Here is a 13616-nt window from a genome sequence, read left to right as displayed (position 1 = left end):
ATTGACACAATCCATGCCCTTTTATGGGACTTTTAAAATAAAATCACACTTAATGGTATCATTGATAAAGTTTGTGTTTGGGGCTGAGTTGTGCCCCAACAAATTAATTTTAAAAAACTTAACCCTCAGTACCTTCAGAATTTGATTGTATTTGGATGTAGGATTTTTAAAGACATAATTAATTATCCTGTATATTTTGTTTACTTCATTATAAATAAGGCCAGAGCCAGTTCATAAACCAACATTTACACTATTTGGGTGGAGCTCTAAAAGTGTCAAGGCGCTAGCACGAGCATGCTCTAGTGTCTTACAGTCATCTCCATCACAACCACCCAAGCATTGGCAGTGGACATAGTCAATGCAGAAGACAGCACAATGGGAAGAAACATATTTTTATTCTTGCAGGGATTCACAGACTGGGGTAGGGAAAGGTACTGAAGGTGAGGGGAACAAATTCAGCAGGGAACAGGGGATATTGTTTGGATGGGTCTTGTTTAATTTTTGACTTTATGGTAATTTCAGGAACTTTAGCTGTTAAACTTGCAAACAAAGGACATATGAGCCTCACAATTGGTATCCTTCCATAGCTTGAATCCTGTAAAACCAATGAGAAGAGTTAACCTGGGAGAATCAGAAAAAGTGTAACCCACCCAACTCCTTTCCTGACTCTAGGACTCAGGAGAAGGAACCAAGGGGAAGGATGATTCCATTTCCTGGATGAGGAGCTCTGCTTCCTTTATCCCCACAATCCTAGGTCTTTTCCCAGAGCTAAGCAGCAGAAGAGGACGACAACCAATGTGTGGATTCTCTGCCTCTTACCTGATTTTGCAGTCACGCTTACACAGTAGCCACGGTTAGCAATGTTTGGGGATCCAGGGGCCCAGGCTTTGTAGGTATACAGGGACCCACTGCTCCAGTGCCAAAGGTGGATCTAGTGGGAAAAGACGAGATAATTCAGAAGTAACTCAGAAAGAGATAGAAATACCTACCATGTGTGGACTCTCAGAAATGGGCCAAGATATATGACAAAATAAAACTCATCCTCCTCCTCAATATCGAATCCTTTCCTCTGCCCTAGCTCTAAGCTTATCCTTTCTTGGAATGTCCAACTTCTCCCCTTGCCTCTACAAATAACAAGTGTTCTGAATTTCATAGAGCTCCATAAAGGTTACAGAAAGCGGTTCCTGATATTTCCTTCCTACAACTCTCATAATTTGGGATAAATTCACCATTGCTATCTTGTTTAGTGTAACACCAGATTCCCCAAATGCCAGTCATAGATTCTCTTCTACTAGTCTTTTTATCCTTATAGTCTGAAAGGGCTCTGTTTTAAAACAAATAATAACAAAGTAGGTAAGAGAATGACAAAATCCATGAATGCCTGGAACACCCAGGAAATCGAATCTCAGCTATTTCCCATGGTCTCCAAAACTCCTCATGCATTTTAGGAGCCTGACAGAGGTTGATTTTTTTAAGGAAATTATACAAGCTGGTTCTTGAGTTGTCCGACTTAGTTCTGCCCATTCCCTCTCAAACGTGATCATTAGGAGAAAAAAATCAGTTGCAGACTGACCTTTTTGGGGTCATGGAGGCCAATCCACACACTGGAGTCTGTAGTACCACTCTCCTTAATCATTGAGGCCACGAAGTTGCCCTCGGACTGGGTGAGCACAGATACCAGGTGGCCTGCATGTGTGTTCTGACAGAAGAGCTGCAGGGGATAGAGGGGAGAGAAAATGGAGTACTCAATGGAAGAGCAAGATTTGAGCAGTATACTGGGTCCTCCTCCCAAGGGATGTGGCAGAAAAAGGACAATACAGAAAGGGTTCCTGATGATGCTGTCACTGACCACCCGCAGCCCTGTACTGGGAAGGTACAAGGTGGTAGGACAATGCAGAAGGGAATATTTCAGATGAGTTATCAGGTGAGTAAGTGATCAGTCTTATATCTCACTGAAGCCACCAAGAGCACCAGAAAACAGCAAATGCCTCTAAATTTGTGTGCACCCCCCTCCTACTTTCTCTCCTCACATACATCTGCTTCAATCCAGGTCAAACGGTCTTCATAAAAGTAGTAGCAGTGGGAGCCATATGAATGGGTGCCTTCTGGGCAGCTGATATGGTGAATGGGGTGGTGTTCCTCATAATCCTGACCTGGAAAAGAAGAGGCAATTAAAGGAGATTAACAAAGGCAGGGCAAAGACTGGAAGGTGAGGGTCGGAGCTTTTGAGGTTCCTTTATAAGAATATGAACATACAGTGCTGCAGGCACAGAGTAGCTGCCTACTTCTCTCCTCTTGCATCCTAGCTCCTTCTTTATCAGGCTTAATTTCCTTAAGACAAGACCTCTCAAGGAACTGGCTGATGATAGTTGTTCCAATTTTCCCCCTTCTTTTCTGGGGCTCTGGCTTCTACTTATCAAGCCTCTCTTTTGGGTTTCCTTACACAAGTCTCCTGTCTGTTCTCGATCATGTTAATGACCCCTCTTTGCACATAGACCTCCCTGGCCCCGCCAATCAGATGAACTAATTCCAGCTGCGGTGGTCATGCAAAAGGTAATTCTAAATTCTTCTCAAACTCCCTAACAAGGTAAGAGTGCCTGAATGGGGTTAAAGTAGCAATAATGATCATTGATAAATAACCTCTTATGTTGACTCCATCTTTCCCAGGTAGTGGGTGACTGGGGAGCTGGGAGAGACATAAGGTCCTAGTTGTAGTGGGCATGGGCATGAAAGCTTACCTTGGCTCAGAGACAGGAACATCAGGCATGTGATCAGCATCAAGCATGAGCTGGTCTGAGTCATATTGAGAAGCAGAGAGTCTCCTACTTCAGGAGCAAATCTACAATCTCTATTAAAGAAAACAGGAAAGAGGGTTCTAGAAATGGAGATCCAAAGCACCTATTATCTTTTTCAAATACCACCTCCCCCCACCCCCGAATTCCTGAAAGCAAGAAGACCCCCTGAGATACCCATACCTTCAAATACTTCTCTTAAGAGTTTATGCATTATACAGACCAAGTAACTGAAAGACAGCTCTGACTGTGGCTAAGGCTGATTCAGTACTTCTAGAACTTTAGGTTTTTGTACAAAAAACACCCTTTTATCTTCCCCAAGATGTTAAGTGGAGCAGGCTGTTTTAGAAGACCTCATTTACCTGTTGGCTGCGTCTGAATTGTGAGATCAGGCCAGTCAATGATAGGTCCTTTAGAGCAGGATCTGAGGAGCCACATTATGAGCAAATAAAGGGACAAGGAGTGTCACAGTGCCTACATAGGGCCATGTCACACTTCCTGGCATCATGAGTACCCTCCTTTCTGGTGTACTCTGGGAATGGTTACAGATGAGGTCCCCCTTCCCATAAAGAGGTTGGCAAATGTTCTAAATCAAAGGCAGGCTTTCTCCTTCCCTAGAAGCAATCAGATGCCCAGTTCCCATGGCCCTGGAAATCACAAGGGCTAATGAGAGGGGGAGAGCAGCAGGAAGAAGGAACAAGAGTGTGTGAGCCTGGAGAGGCCAGTCTGCAGGAGCCAGGGACAGGGGAGGCAGTAGGACAAGAGCATTCTTGATGAGGAAGTGGGTAAAGTAGTTTAAAAATCAAGTACATGTTTGACTTGTCCAGCATCATACTGTGAAAGAAAAGGTGGCGAAACACAACTCTTTTCTAGTTTTTTTTTTTTGACTCTACTTTTTTCCTTGCTTTCTTTTTAACATTGTGTTCTTCTCTCTCTCTCTCTCTTGTCTCTGAATATCTCCCACTTGCAGATTCCTGCTCAGGCCCTGTTTTGTCATCCCTTCTGCCATGTCAGTTTCCTGACAAGCCTTCTGCTTGTATAGCACTGTTATCTTCCTGCACTCTCAAAACCATGCAATCAGTTGAACATTGACATCTCACAAGCAGCTAGAAAACTCATGCTGTTCTTCTGTTAAGTACACTTTAAGATCAATCAAAGTCTTTTTTTATCTGCACCAGGTCATCAAAGTACTTTCATAGAATCTCCCTAATTAGACCTGCCCTCAGATTCTGACATCTGCTAAAATTTCCTATTGGTTATTTTAAACTTTAATATTTTTACCATTTTTATAAGAAAGCAAGTTCAGACCTGGGAACTCTTCTCCACAAAGTTTTCCTTAAGCATGGACTGAGATAGGCTTCAGATATACCAGAAGATGGCTTAAAATTTATTAAGATTCTAGCATTATCTAGTCCTTGGGTCCTTAGAGAGGGTAATTATGACTCACAGGAGGTCCAGGCTATGTCTCATATGCTTCTTCCCCTGGAAAGCTAGTGAATTAGTTTGTAACTTTGCTGTGTTTCAAATTTTCACTCTCATGCAGGTTATTGACTAAACTCAGTTTCTTTCAGTTGTACAGTGACAACATTGAGGTTCCCATTTCCTCACTGGCTGTTGGCCTTTTGGCAAAAGGCCATCTCCATTCTTCTGAACCATCAATGGGACCATGAATCATTTTGCTACTTTTAAATTTTATGACTTCCCTTTGTGCCACCAGTCAAAGAAAATTCTCAGATTTTAAAGGGTTCATGTAATTAGATGGCTCCACCATAAAAATATCCTCAAAATCTCCATTTTTATTGAGACCAAATCAACTGATTAGTGACTTCAATTGCATCTTCAAGAATTCCTTTGCCAAAGAGTCTAAAGGACTTGAGACCTGAAAATTTTCTTCTGTGGCATTGCATGTCCTTTTAACTAATTCTCCTCTTCTTCATCCAACCATCAGTTTCAAGGACTTGGAACTTATGACCCCTTCTTTTGATATCTTTTGAGTAAATACAGATTTTTCAAGTTATTCCTGCTAATCCTTATTCTTGACAGAAGCTGAATGAAAACCCACATTTCCATGCTAAAGAGCTATGAAAAATTCTACCCTTCTAGTCTAAGAATGGTTCTTAGGAAGATTCTCATACCAAGCATTTTCACATCTTATGTGAAACATAAGACATAAGTCTTATGTTGCTGGAGTATTTCTTGATTTTCTTTCAGTTTCTAGTGCACTGAATTGGACATGACTGGATTTTATGTTGCTTAGCTTGACTACATCCATGAGATGAATGATATCTCCCCATCTCCGACTCTCAGAGACTGGCTAGCTGAGTAAGGCCTCTCTTGAGAAGCCTCTACCCTTCTCAGTATGGAATCATTATCTAAGCCTTGACTACCCTTCTCTATGTGGTATATACCTCTTGATTTGATATGTTTCATTATTCAGAGTCTGGAAGGACAGGTAGAATTATAGAACAGAGATATGTTTTGTTTCTTATTTTTTCTCATCATTTTTTTTCCTGCCTATATTTTATTGCCTGCTTTCAGCAACCTTCTTTTTTTAAAATTTTGTTATTTTAGATATTTATGGCAGTATATTTTGACATATTTATACCATACATGGAGTACATCTTTTGCTAATTAGGATCCTAATTGATCTGATTAGAGTTTCAAGGATTATGTTGAATAGAAGTGGTGAAAGATCCCTGACTTGTTCTAGTTTTTAGAGGGAATGCTTTCAGTTTCTCTCCATTTGCAATGATATTGGCCTTGGGTTTAACATACATAGCTTTTATAAGTTTGAGGTATATTTCTACTATGCCTAGTTTTACTAGTGTTTTGAACATGAATGGGTGCTATATTTTGTCAAGTGCTTTTTCTGGATATATTGAGATAATCATGTTATTTTAGCCTTTAAATCTATTGATGTGGTGAATTACATATATTGACTTTCATATGTTGAAACAACCTTGCATCCCTGGGCTGAAATTCACTTGATCATGGTGCGCTATCTTTTCAACATGGTTTTGTATGTGAGTTTTGTGCAGGGTACAATATAGGGATTCAATTTCCATCTACTATATATGGATTTCCTGTTTTCCCAGCACCATTTGTTGAAAAGATTATTTTTTCTCCAATGTATATTTATGGTGCCTTTGTCTAGTATGAGATAACTATTTTTAATAATTAAGTTTATAAAATTATTTATAATTTATTATAAAAATAAATTTAAAAAATAAATATAGTTATTTATTTTTTAGAAATAATTGGACACAATACCTTTATTTTGTTTATTTTTATGTGGTGCTGAGGATCAAACCCAGGGCCTCGCCCATGCTAGATGAGAGCTCTACCACTGAGCCACAATCCCAGCCCCTAGATAACTATTTATGTGGGTATGTCTTTAATTTCATTCCATTATGATCTCATATAATACAAAAAAAATAGACAGTACCTGCATTCTATTTGGTAAGAGTTGCTTTCTGGCCTAAGATTTTAGAAAATAATCCTGGTCTATTTTAGAAAATAATCCACGTACTGCTGAGCAGAAAGTGTATTCAGTTATTGATGGATGAAATAGTCTATAATTATCTGCTAAATCTAAATTATTAATTGTATTTTTGGTTCTATAGCTTGTTTAGTTTTTCTTTGGAAAATCTACCAAGTAATGTTAGAGGCATGTTAAATTCACCCAGTAATATTCTTTTGTATTTTTTCCCCATTCTTTTACCTTCAGTCTATGGATGCCTTTACCTATAAAGTTGAGTCTCTTGGAGGCAACATATTGTTGGGTCTTGTTTTTTAATCCAATCTTCTAGTCTGTTTGTAATCAATCATTTACATTCAATTTTATTATTGAGAAATGGTTTTATTCCCATTTTGATTTATTTCTGGTTTGTAATTCAAATTAGTTTTCTTTGATAGTGATTATTCTTCTAGTGTAGTTCCTTCCCTTTGCTGGTTTTTAGTTTTTTTTCTCTCTCTTCATAAAATATTGAGTATGATTTTAGTGCAGGCTTTCTAGTTGTGAATTCTTTTAACTTTGTATATTGTGGAAGATTTTTATTTCATCATCGAATCTAAAGCTTAATTTTGTTGGGTGTAGTATTCTTGGTCTCCATCCATTTTGTTTCAGAGTTTGGTATACGTTGTTCTAAAACCTCCTAGCTTTGAGGGTCTAGGTTGAGAAATCAGCTGAAATCCAGATTGGTTTTCCTCCAAATATGACCTGTAATTTTTTCTTGTATGGTTCTTTGTAGTTTTGTATATTTGAGATCATGTAAGCCTCCTATATTTGATTTTCCATTTTATTCTTAATATTTGGCAAATTTATTGATATTATTTCATTGAAAAGATTGTTCTTTCTTTGAATTGTATTTCTTAGTCTTCATCTATATTTGGTCTTTTCTTATATTTGGTCTTTTTGTGTTATCCTATATTTCTTTAAATTCTCTTCATGGTCTCTTAACATCTTTTGTCCACAATCAATTTTATTTTCAAGGTTATATATTTTGTCTTTGTTGCCTGAAACTCAATTGTTCTAGTCTATTAGTGATACTTCCCCATTAAATTTTTAATTTGGTTTATTGATGCCTTCATCTTGAGGATTTTCATTTTATATTTTTTTAGAATCTCTTATTGATTTTTTGCTTCCTATATTTTCTAATTTCACTCCTTACATGATCTTTTACCTAGCAGATCAGTTTGACTAGTAACTTTCTAAACTCCTTCTCTCACATTTCTTCAACTGGGTTGTTGGTGGGTTCTGATTCTAAGATATTTTGGTTTATTTGGGACAATAAGTCCTCTTGCTTTTTCATGTTATTTGTGTGTCTACCCACCTAAAAGTATGGATCTAAGGCAGTGGAGTTTCTACTCTGAACTTAGAGTATCTCTGAAGTTTCCCAGTACCTCACAATTTAGGGGGAGACAAATATTAACCACCAAGGCAAATGAGATATAGCATCAAACCAAATAATTCCTACTATGATATGTATGATGTTGTCATAATAAACATAAATGATGTAATCAGCTGTTGCCCATGGTTACAGTTTTGAAAAGTAAATGGAAGAAATGTAGGATGTGAGGAATATGAAGGAGGAGGAGAGAATTCATAAGTAAAAAAAATATTAAAGGAAAGAGAGAGAGAGAGAGAGAGAGAGAGAATTAGAATTTAGCTGTTAGTAAAAAAGAGTATCAAGGGAAACAGCTAAGTGAGAGAAAAAACCCTACAAAACCAAAATATACTAATCATACTGGCCCCTCAAAAGACTAAGCCATACAAAAATAACTGCCTTCAAAAAATGCTAGAAATGAGGAAAAAAGATAAACATGTATTTGTATAAATATCCATAAACCATTCAGCTCACAAGGTTCTGGATGAGACATTAAGGATTTTCTTCTATTGCAGTGGTCAAAAATTGTCAATGAGAATGTCTGTCCATTGTCTATTCCCAAATATCTTTCCATTTCTTATTGAGATATGGAGTATGTACAAGAGTTTTGGCTGCAGGCTGTCAAGTCCTTCCCATTTTTTGAGTTTCCTCTCAAGTCGGCCATCTTAGAGTGGGCTGGATTATGATGTCTGCTCCACCCTGGGGGGGATGGGTCACTGTAGTGTTCTGTGAGCGAAGTGCCTGTAGTTGGAGCTCCATAAGGTGGGGTTTAGGCCCAGATTTACTCAGGTTTTTGTTGAATGATGATTGATCTGAAACTTTGAATCAGTGTACCTAGCAGCTGTGGTCCATTCTGGAAGACTAAACCCTAAGAATATCCCTTTGGTTCCACTCCTATGGCAGAGGGGCCAATCCTTTGCCTCCCCCCTCCATTACCCCTGGGGCTCGCTTTTCCTGGACTCTCTTATTTAGTCCCCAAACTTATTTATTCCAGACCCCACCCTTTTGAATTCCCAGTCAGGCTTGACCCCTCCCAAACAGACCTGCAAGTCACTGGTCTCAAGGGGGTATGGGGAGCCAAGTGGGTTTTCACCACCCATGTTCCCCTGTATGAAACCCTCTCCAGGTCTCTTTCTTAGGCACACTCTAGATGTGACTTTGATAGGCCTGTTTTTCAGATGGAGCTCAAGTTTGCCAGGACTTGGCACCCACAGCCTCTGGTTCCCATGGAGACTGTAATAGGGCTACTGTCTCTGCTCTCTGTGGGGCAGCTTGGAGAGACATGGTTTCTTTTCTGAATGAGAGTATTGTACCACACACTCTCTGGGTCCTGGTCATATCTTTGATCTCTGTTCTTTTCATACCAAGACACATCACAGACCTCCTAAAAATTCAGGTTCCCTTTACTCTGCTATCCATCGACTTTGCCCATGAGGGAACTGCTCTGGCAGGTGCTGGCAGTGGTGGCACCAAGGCAGGTGGTTTCTTATTCTATTATACCCAACCCTCCTGAGTCCCTAATCTACTTTAAATGTTAGTATTAATTCCTAGTAAAGTTCCCCCACTAAGTACACTATATTTTTTCTCCCCACTCACCTTACTGAGAAGCTACTTACCTACTTTCTTGGCTTATCACCCCAGATCAGCCAGAAAGTGACCTCCTCTATTCTGCTATGGTCGGTACCTCTCTTCTCAATCTTACTTGAGCAACTGCTAGTCACTCAATGAACTCTCAGCCTTATCCTCTCTTCTTTTACATGGACACAGATTATGATGTCAGCAGCACTGAACATTCAAAGTTCTGTTAGAATCTTGCAGACACTCTAGAACTTTAGTACCTCTGAGAGGATCTGAGATACAAGTAAGATAGTCAGTTTGAACAGTGTCTTTCAACCAAAAATGTTAAATGATTTCAAATATTTAACAATCAGCACTTGAAAAAAAATGTTATGTCTTTAGAAATGTAGAAAAACTCTAAAAAAATAGAAAAATTTTAAAATTTCTTCCTTTAAGTATTCCTGACGATAGGTTAATTAAATCAGATAATCTATTCCCCAATTTTTATGATGCTCTGGTTTGTTTTCTCCTAAAGCTTATTTTCTTAAGCTTTCAAGATTCCCCAATCTATAATCATCTTGAACTACAGAGCATTTTATATGTGTTTTTGTAGAATATTTGTCTTAAGATCCCACTGCCCATTTGAGAAAGGTTCTTGAAAAGCTCAGCTCTCCCTAAGGGAAGAATAATAAGACTCTCCTTGGTCCCATGCAGGACTAGTCATCACATCAAGGTGAAGTTGGTAGCACATATAGTTGCTACACCATAAAGGAAAGGCATTGTTGGACATGGCTAAGTGGTCCATAGGAGAAGTGAGCTGAGAAATAGGCCAGATCTTCATGGCTGGCAGATACAGGTTAAAAACAAGAAATATGCATTTTTCTAGAAGGAAAGTACAATGGGAAGAGCAATAGAAATTAAGAAATGTGACTCAATCCCTTTATTTAAGATTACTTTCTTCCAATGTGTTGCAAGAGAAAATTATTTCATGTTGAATACTAAGAAGGCCCTGAGATTTTACCTTCCTTGCACACTAAATCAACCTGCTGATGTTGACTAAAGACAAAGGACTTTATGATTTACAGGACTCTGAGTAGCATGAAAAGCAGCACATTCACCTTTGTTTAATGTATCCTCAAGTCCAATGAGAGTCATGTAGACAGATGCCTTCACATCTGGTTACATTATAGGGGAGGAACATCCCCTGTAATCGTGCTCTCAGAGCTCGGAGAACTTAGACCACTTACAGTAGGCAATGAGCAAGCCTATCTTTTTAGCCTGAAAGGGAGGCACCTTTATTATACTGGGGAGAAAGCATGACGTCTGTCTTCACTCTGCAGGGAAACATTATCTTTCTCTTTCAGGACTACACACAGTCCTGTCCTTTGCTTGGGGGAAGGTGCTATCTCTGTTTTCAAAAATCTCTCCACAAACATTTTTGAAAGAATCTAGAACAAAAACATCAGTGACCCTGCTTGAAATAAGTGAAGGAATATGGGAGACACATGGAAAATTGTCTCTCAGCTCTTACTGTTCTTTTTCTCCCTCAATAAACCAAAAAGGCTTTTCCACTTGAGATTGTCTAAGATCTTTGTTTATTGTGATGCTGAGGCTAGAACTCAGGGCCTCATGTGAGCTAGGCAAGCACTCTACTGCTGAGCCTATGATTTCTGGAAAGTGGGTCTAATTAGACCCTGATTTGTAGGGGTCTAATGGTCTGGGGAAGTATCTGTGGGAAGTTGGCAGCAGGGAGATGCTGACTATTTGAAAATCTTTAAAATGATGGAACTGAAGAATGAATGCCCATGAAGGATTAGACAAATTAAAAGGAGTTTAAGAATCCCCATGATAATCCTTTTGTTCCCCAGAACTAGGGATTGAATCCAGGGCCTCTTGCATGCAAGTTGTAATTTCACATCTCATTCAGGTATATAATGTTTAAATGAAGTCATATTGAAGTTCAATTGAAAGAGTTCTTGTCATCTTTTATGTCCTTGTCTGCCACCATTAGTTCTAAATAGATATGCGCTGACCATTTTTTTTTCCTTTTGGGGAATCAGAAGATGTGATGGACCATCTACTATTTTTCTCTTCTGTGATTCTCTCCCCAGATGACTTTGCTATTCCCAGGCAGATCTCTTGTATCCCTCTCTGGGCCACTTCATCCTTCCTCTATGTTCTCTCCTGGGAGACATTTTTGTCCCAAGGACATAGGAGCTGGGCACCTGGGAGCACTCCAAAAACAGTAAAATTTTACCTTTGCCTGAAGAAAAGTTTGTTCTAATCATGGAAGGCTGTCTTATGTGGGCAGTCCCACCCCTGACTGGAGGAGCACCTCCTCTTGCCAGGCATCTCTCTGAGCCCACCCACCTGAGTCTCTTCTCAGTGTCCTGGGCTTCTGTTAGGATGGCCTTAGGCCTGAGCCTAAGCAACTCCATTTTAAAAACTTCATTTTAAAAGACCTGCAGTTTCACCAGGCATATCCACAGAGCCCTCCAGTATGGCCTCAAACAAGTTACTTCCCCTCACCCTGATAAAAAGAGAGTGAAGCCACTGGCAGGCTGTCCTCGCCTGATAAGAGGGAAAGGCAGGAAGATCAGGGTGGAGACCACCCTGACCTTAAAGTAAATGATATCACTGAGAAATCCAGTGGTAGCTGATAAGGACTGAAAGGGGGGGGGGGGGTCAAAAAACCCAAATTTAGTATAAATTATAGAATAAATGAACAGGGATTCAGCCAGCCGAAACAAGGATACACTCGAGCTGGAGAGCCTGATGAGGACCTGACATCCCATTACTTGTCATCGTTCCTGAGCCTCTACGTGATCCTCACTGCTCTCAAACTCTATCGCCTCATCTGGACCTTGGTGAGAGCCACAACTCCTCCATATGACCCCCTCCTCAACCCGTCATCCACTCCACGCCAGGAAAAGCCTGCCTTGTTTCCAGACCTGATCATTGCAGTCTGAGTGAGTGTACATCTACTGGACTCAAAGCCTAAGACTTAAGACCTTTGAAGTTAGCATGCAGAGGGAATGTCTGTCATTAGCCTGTTATGATTAAGTGTGTTTTGCAGTGCTTAGAATTAATCTAGAATTGTTTGCTGTGAATTGATTATGTCTATTGCAGTGCCTAGCAATAGTGTCATTTTCTTGATTAAGAACCTATATAGAGAAACTGTATTGAGTAATTTGAGTAAATAAAGCATTGAAAGGGGCAGAAGCACACGGACATTCTTTATTTCTCCCCTTGACTGCATATGTCGCAATTTTGCCCCCTTGCGACAGCTTCATTGCTCATTTGCTATGCTTTTATTTCTGTTCTCCCTCAGATACTGCTGTAATAGTTCTTTCCCATCTAATCCGAGAAAACCATTCAAGTTGAACTATGAGTAAGGGGCTAGGCAAAGAGGTCCTCTACTGCCTCAATTTCATCCTTTCCCACATCAACCTTTTCTACTTTAACAAATACAAACATTTTCTAGTGTCATTTCTAATAGTTCCACCAAATTCAATTCAATAGTTGTACCACAATATTTTAAGTGTATCTAATTTGTGAAGGTCTCTACTATCTTCCGTTTTCATTTTAGAAAAGCTAAAAATAAATAGTCCTTTAAATAAATGACTTTAAATGCTCATAATCCTAGTCTTTCTTTTTTCTTTCACTTTTCCTTTTAAGAGAGTCAGAAGACAAAAATGGATGGCAACAAAGAACTGGTTATAGATCCTCTGCATTATTAAGGAATCACTTAACAGCCACTTGGCTTATAGACCCAGAATACCAAAACTCTTATCATAGTTCTAGGTAAATTAAATATTAGGATGTTGAATTCATCCTTGAAAGAGCACTGAGATCAGATCTAGTATAAATCTGACTTAGAAACATTTTCAAAATATTTAATAACCCACAATATCACAAATTCTTCCAGGTGCTCCTAATTCTCTCTCCTAAGGATGTTTTTTTTAATTTTATTTATCATATAAATCTTCTTCCATGTACTTTCTGAAATTACAAAACCTCTCCAGCTTTCAATCAGAAAACCATGTCGCCAAACTTTAGGTGTCATTAAGGTTGGATGGTTACTTTCAGAAGGTGTCTGTGAATGGCTTACTTACAGTTATTTGGACAAAAAGAAACTAAGGAGCACAGATAATGTAAATTGGCAAAGAAAATTGAAAAAAAAATGTGAGGAAAACTTGAAAAATTATATTTTGTAGATGCCAAGTGTTAACTGTAAACTGACGGATAGTGGCTGATTGCTGACTGGAGACTGACAGGTGAGAGGTGCCTTCCCTCTCTGTTTATGTCTGTACCTTATGGTGAGCCGTGTTTCTAGACCGTTGCCGCCATTAGGAGATGGCGCCGGTTTCCGTTGTGGATC

General features: G+C 39.2%; 1 protein-coding gene across 1 annotated transcript; it reads right to left on the bottom strand.

The window, feature by feature from the left end:
• Positions 1 to 527: 527 nt before the first annotated feature.
• Positions 528 to 2802, bottom strand: LOC124084942 (lithostathine-1-like). The gene is made up of 5 exons (XM_046432416.1): positions 2739 to 2802; positions 2035 to 2153; positions 1574 to 1711; positions 820 to 931; positions 528 to 595 (listed from the first exon to the last, which is right to left on the bottom strand). Exons 1-5 carry the CDS (start codon positions 2800 to 2802, stop codon positions 528 to 530), a joined length of 501 nt encoding a protein of 166 aa, XP_046288372.1.
• Between the last annotated feature and the right edge of the window lie 10814 nt (positions 2803 to 13616).

The sequence above is a fragment of the Marmota monax genome, unplaced genomic scaffold (genome assembly GCF_021218885.2).
Source record: "Marmota monax isolate L192 unplaced genomic scaffold, Marmota_monax_Labrador192_F-V1.1 WCK01_AAM20220418_F8-fsc00106, whole genome shotgun sequence".
Classification (NCBI taxonomy): domain Eukaryota; kingdom Metazoa; phylum Chordata; class Mammalia; order Rodentia; family Sciuridae; genus Marmota; species Marmota monax.
The sequence above is the reverse complement of the archived record's forward strand: the minus strand, read 5'-3'. Positions and strand labels throughout refer to the sequence as shown.

Coding starts and splice junctions, on each gene's coding strand:
- LOC124084942 (XM_046432416.1), bottom strand. CDS start 2,802: ATGACTCAGACCAGCTCATGCTTGATGCTGATCACATGCCTGATGTTC. Junction 2,154..2,738: donor GTTCCTGTCTCTGAGCCAAG/GTAAGCTTTCAT, acceptor CTTCTTTTCCAG/GTCAGGATTATGAGGAACAC. Junction 1,712..2,034: donor TGACCTGGATTGAAGCAGAT/GTATGTGAGGAG, acceptor TATCCCCTGCAG/CTCTTCTGTCAGAACACACA.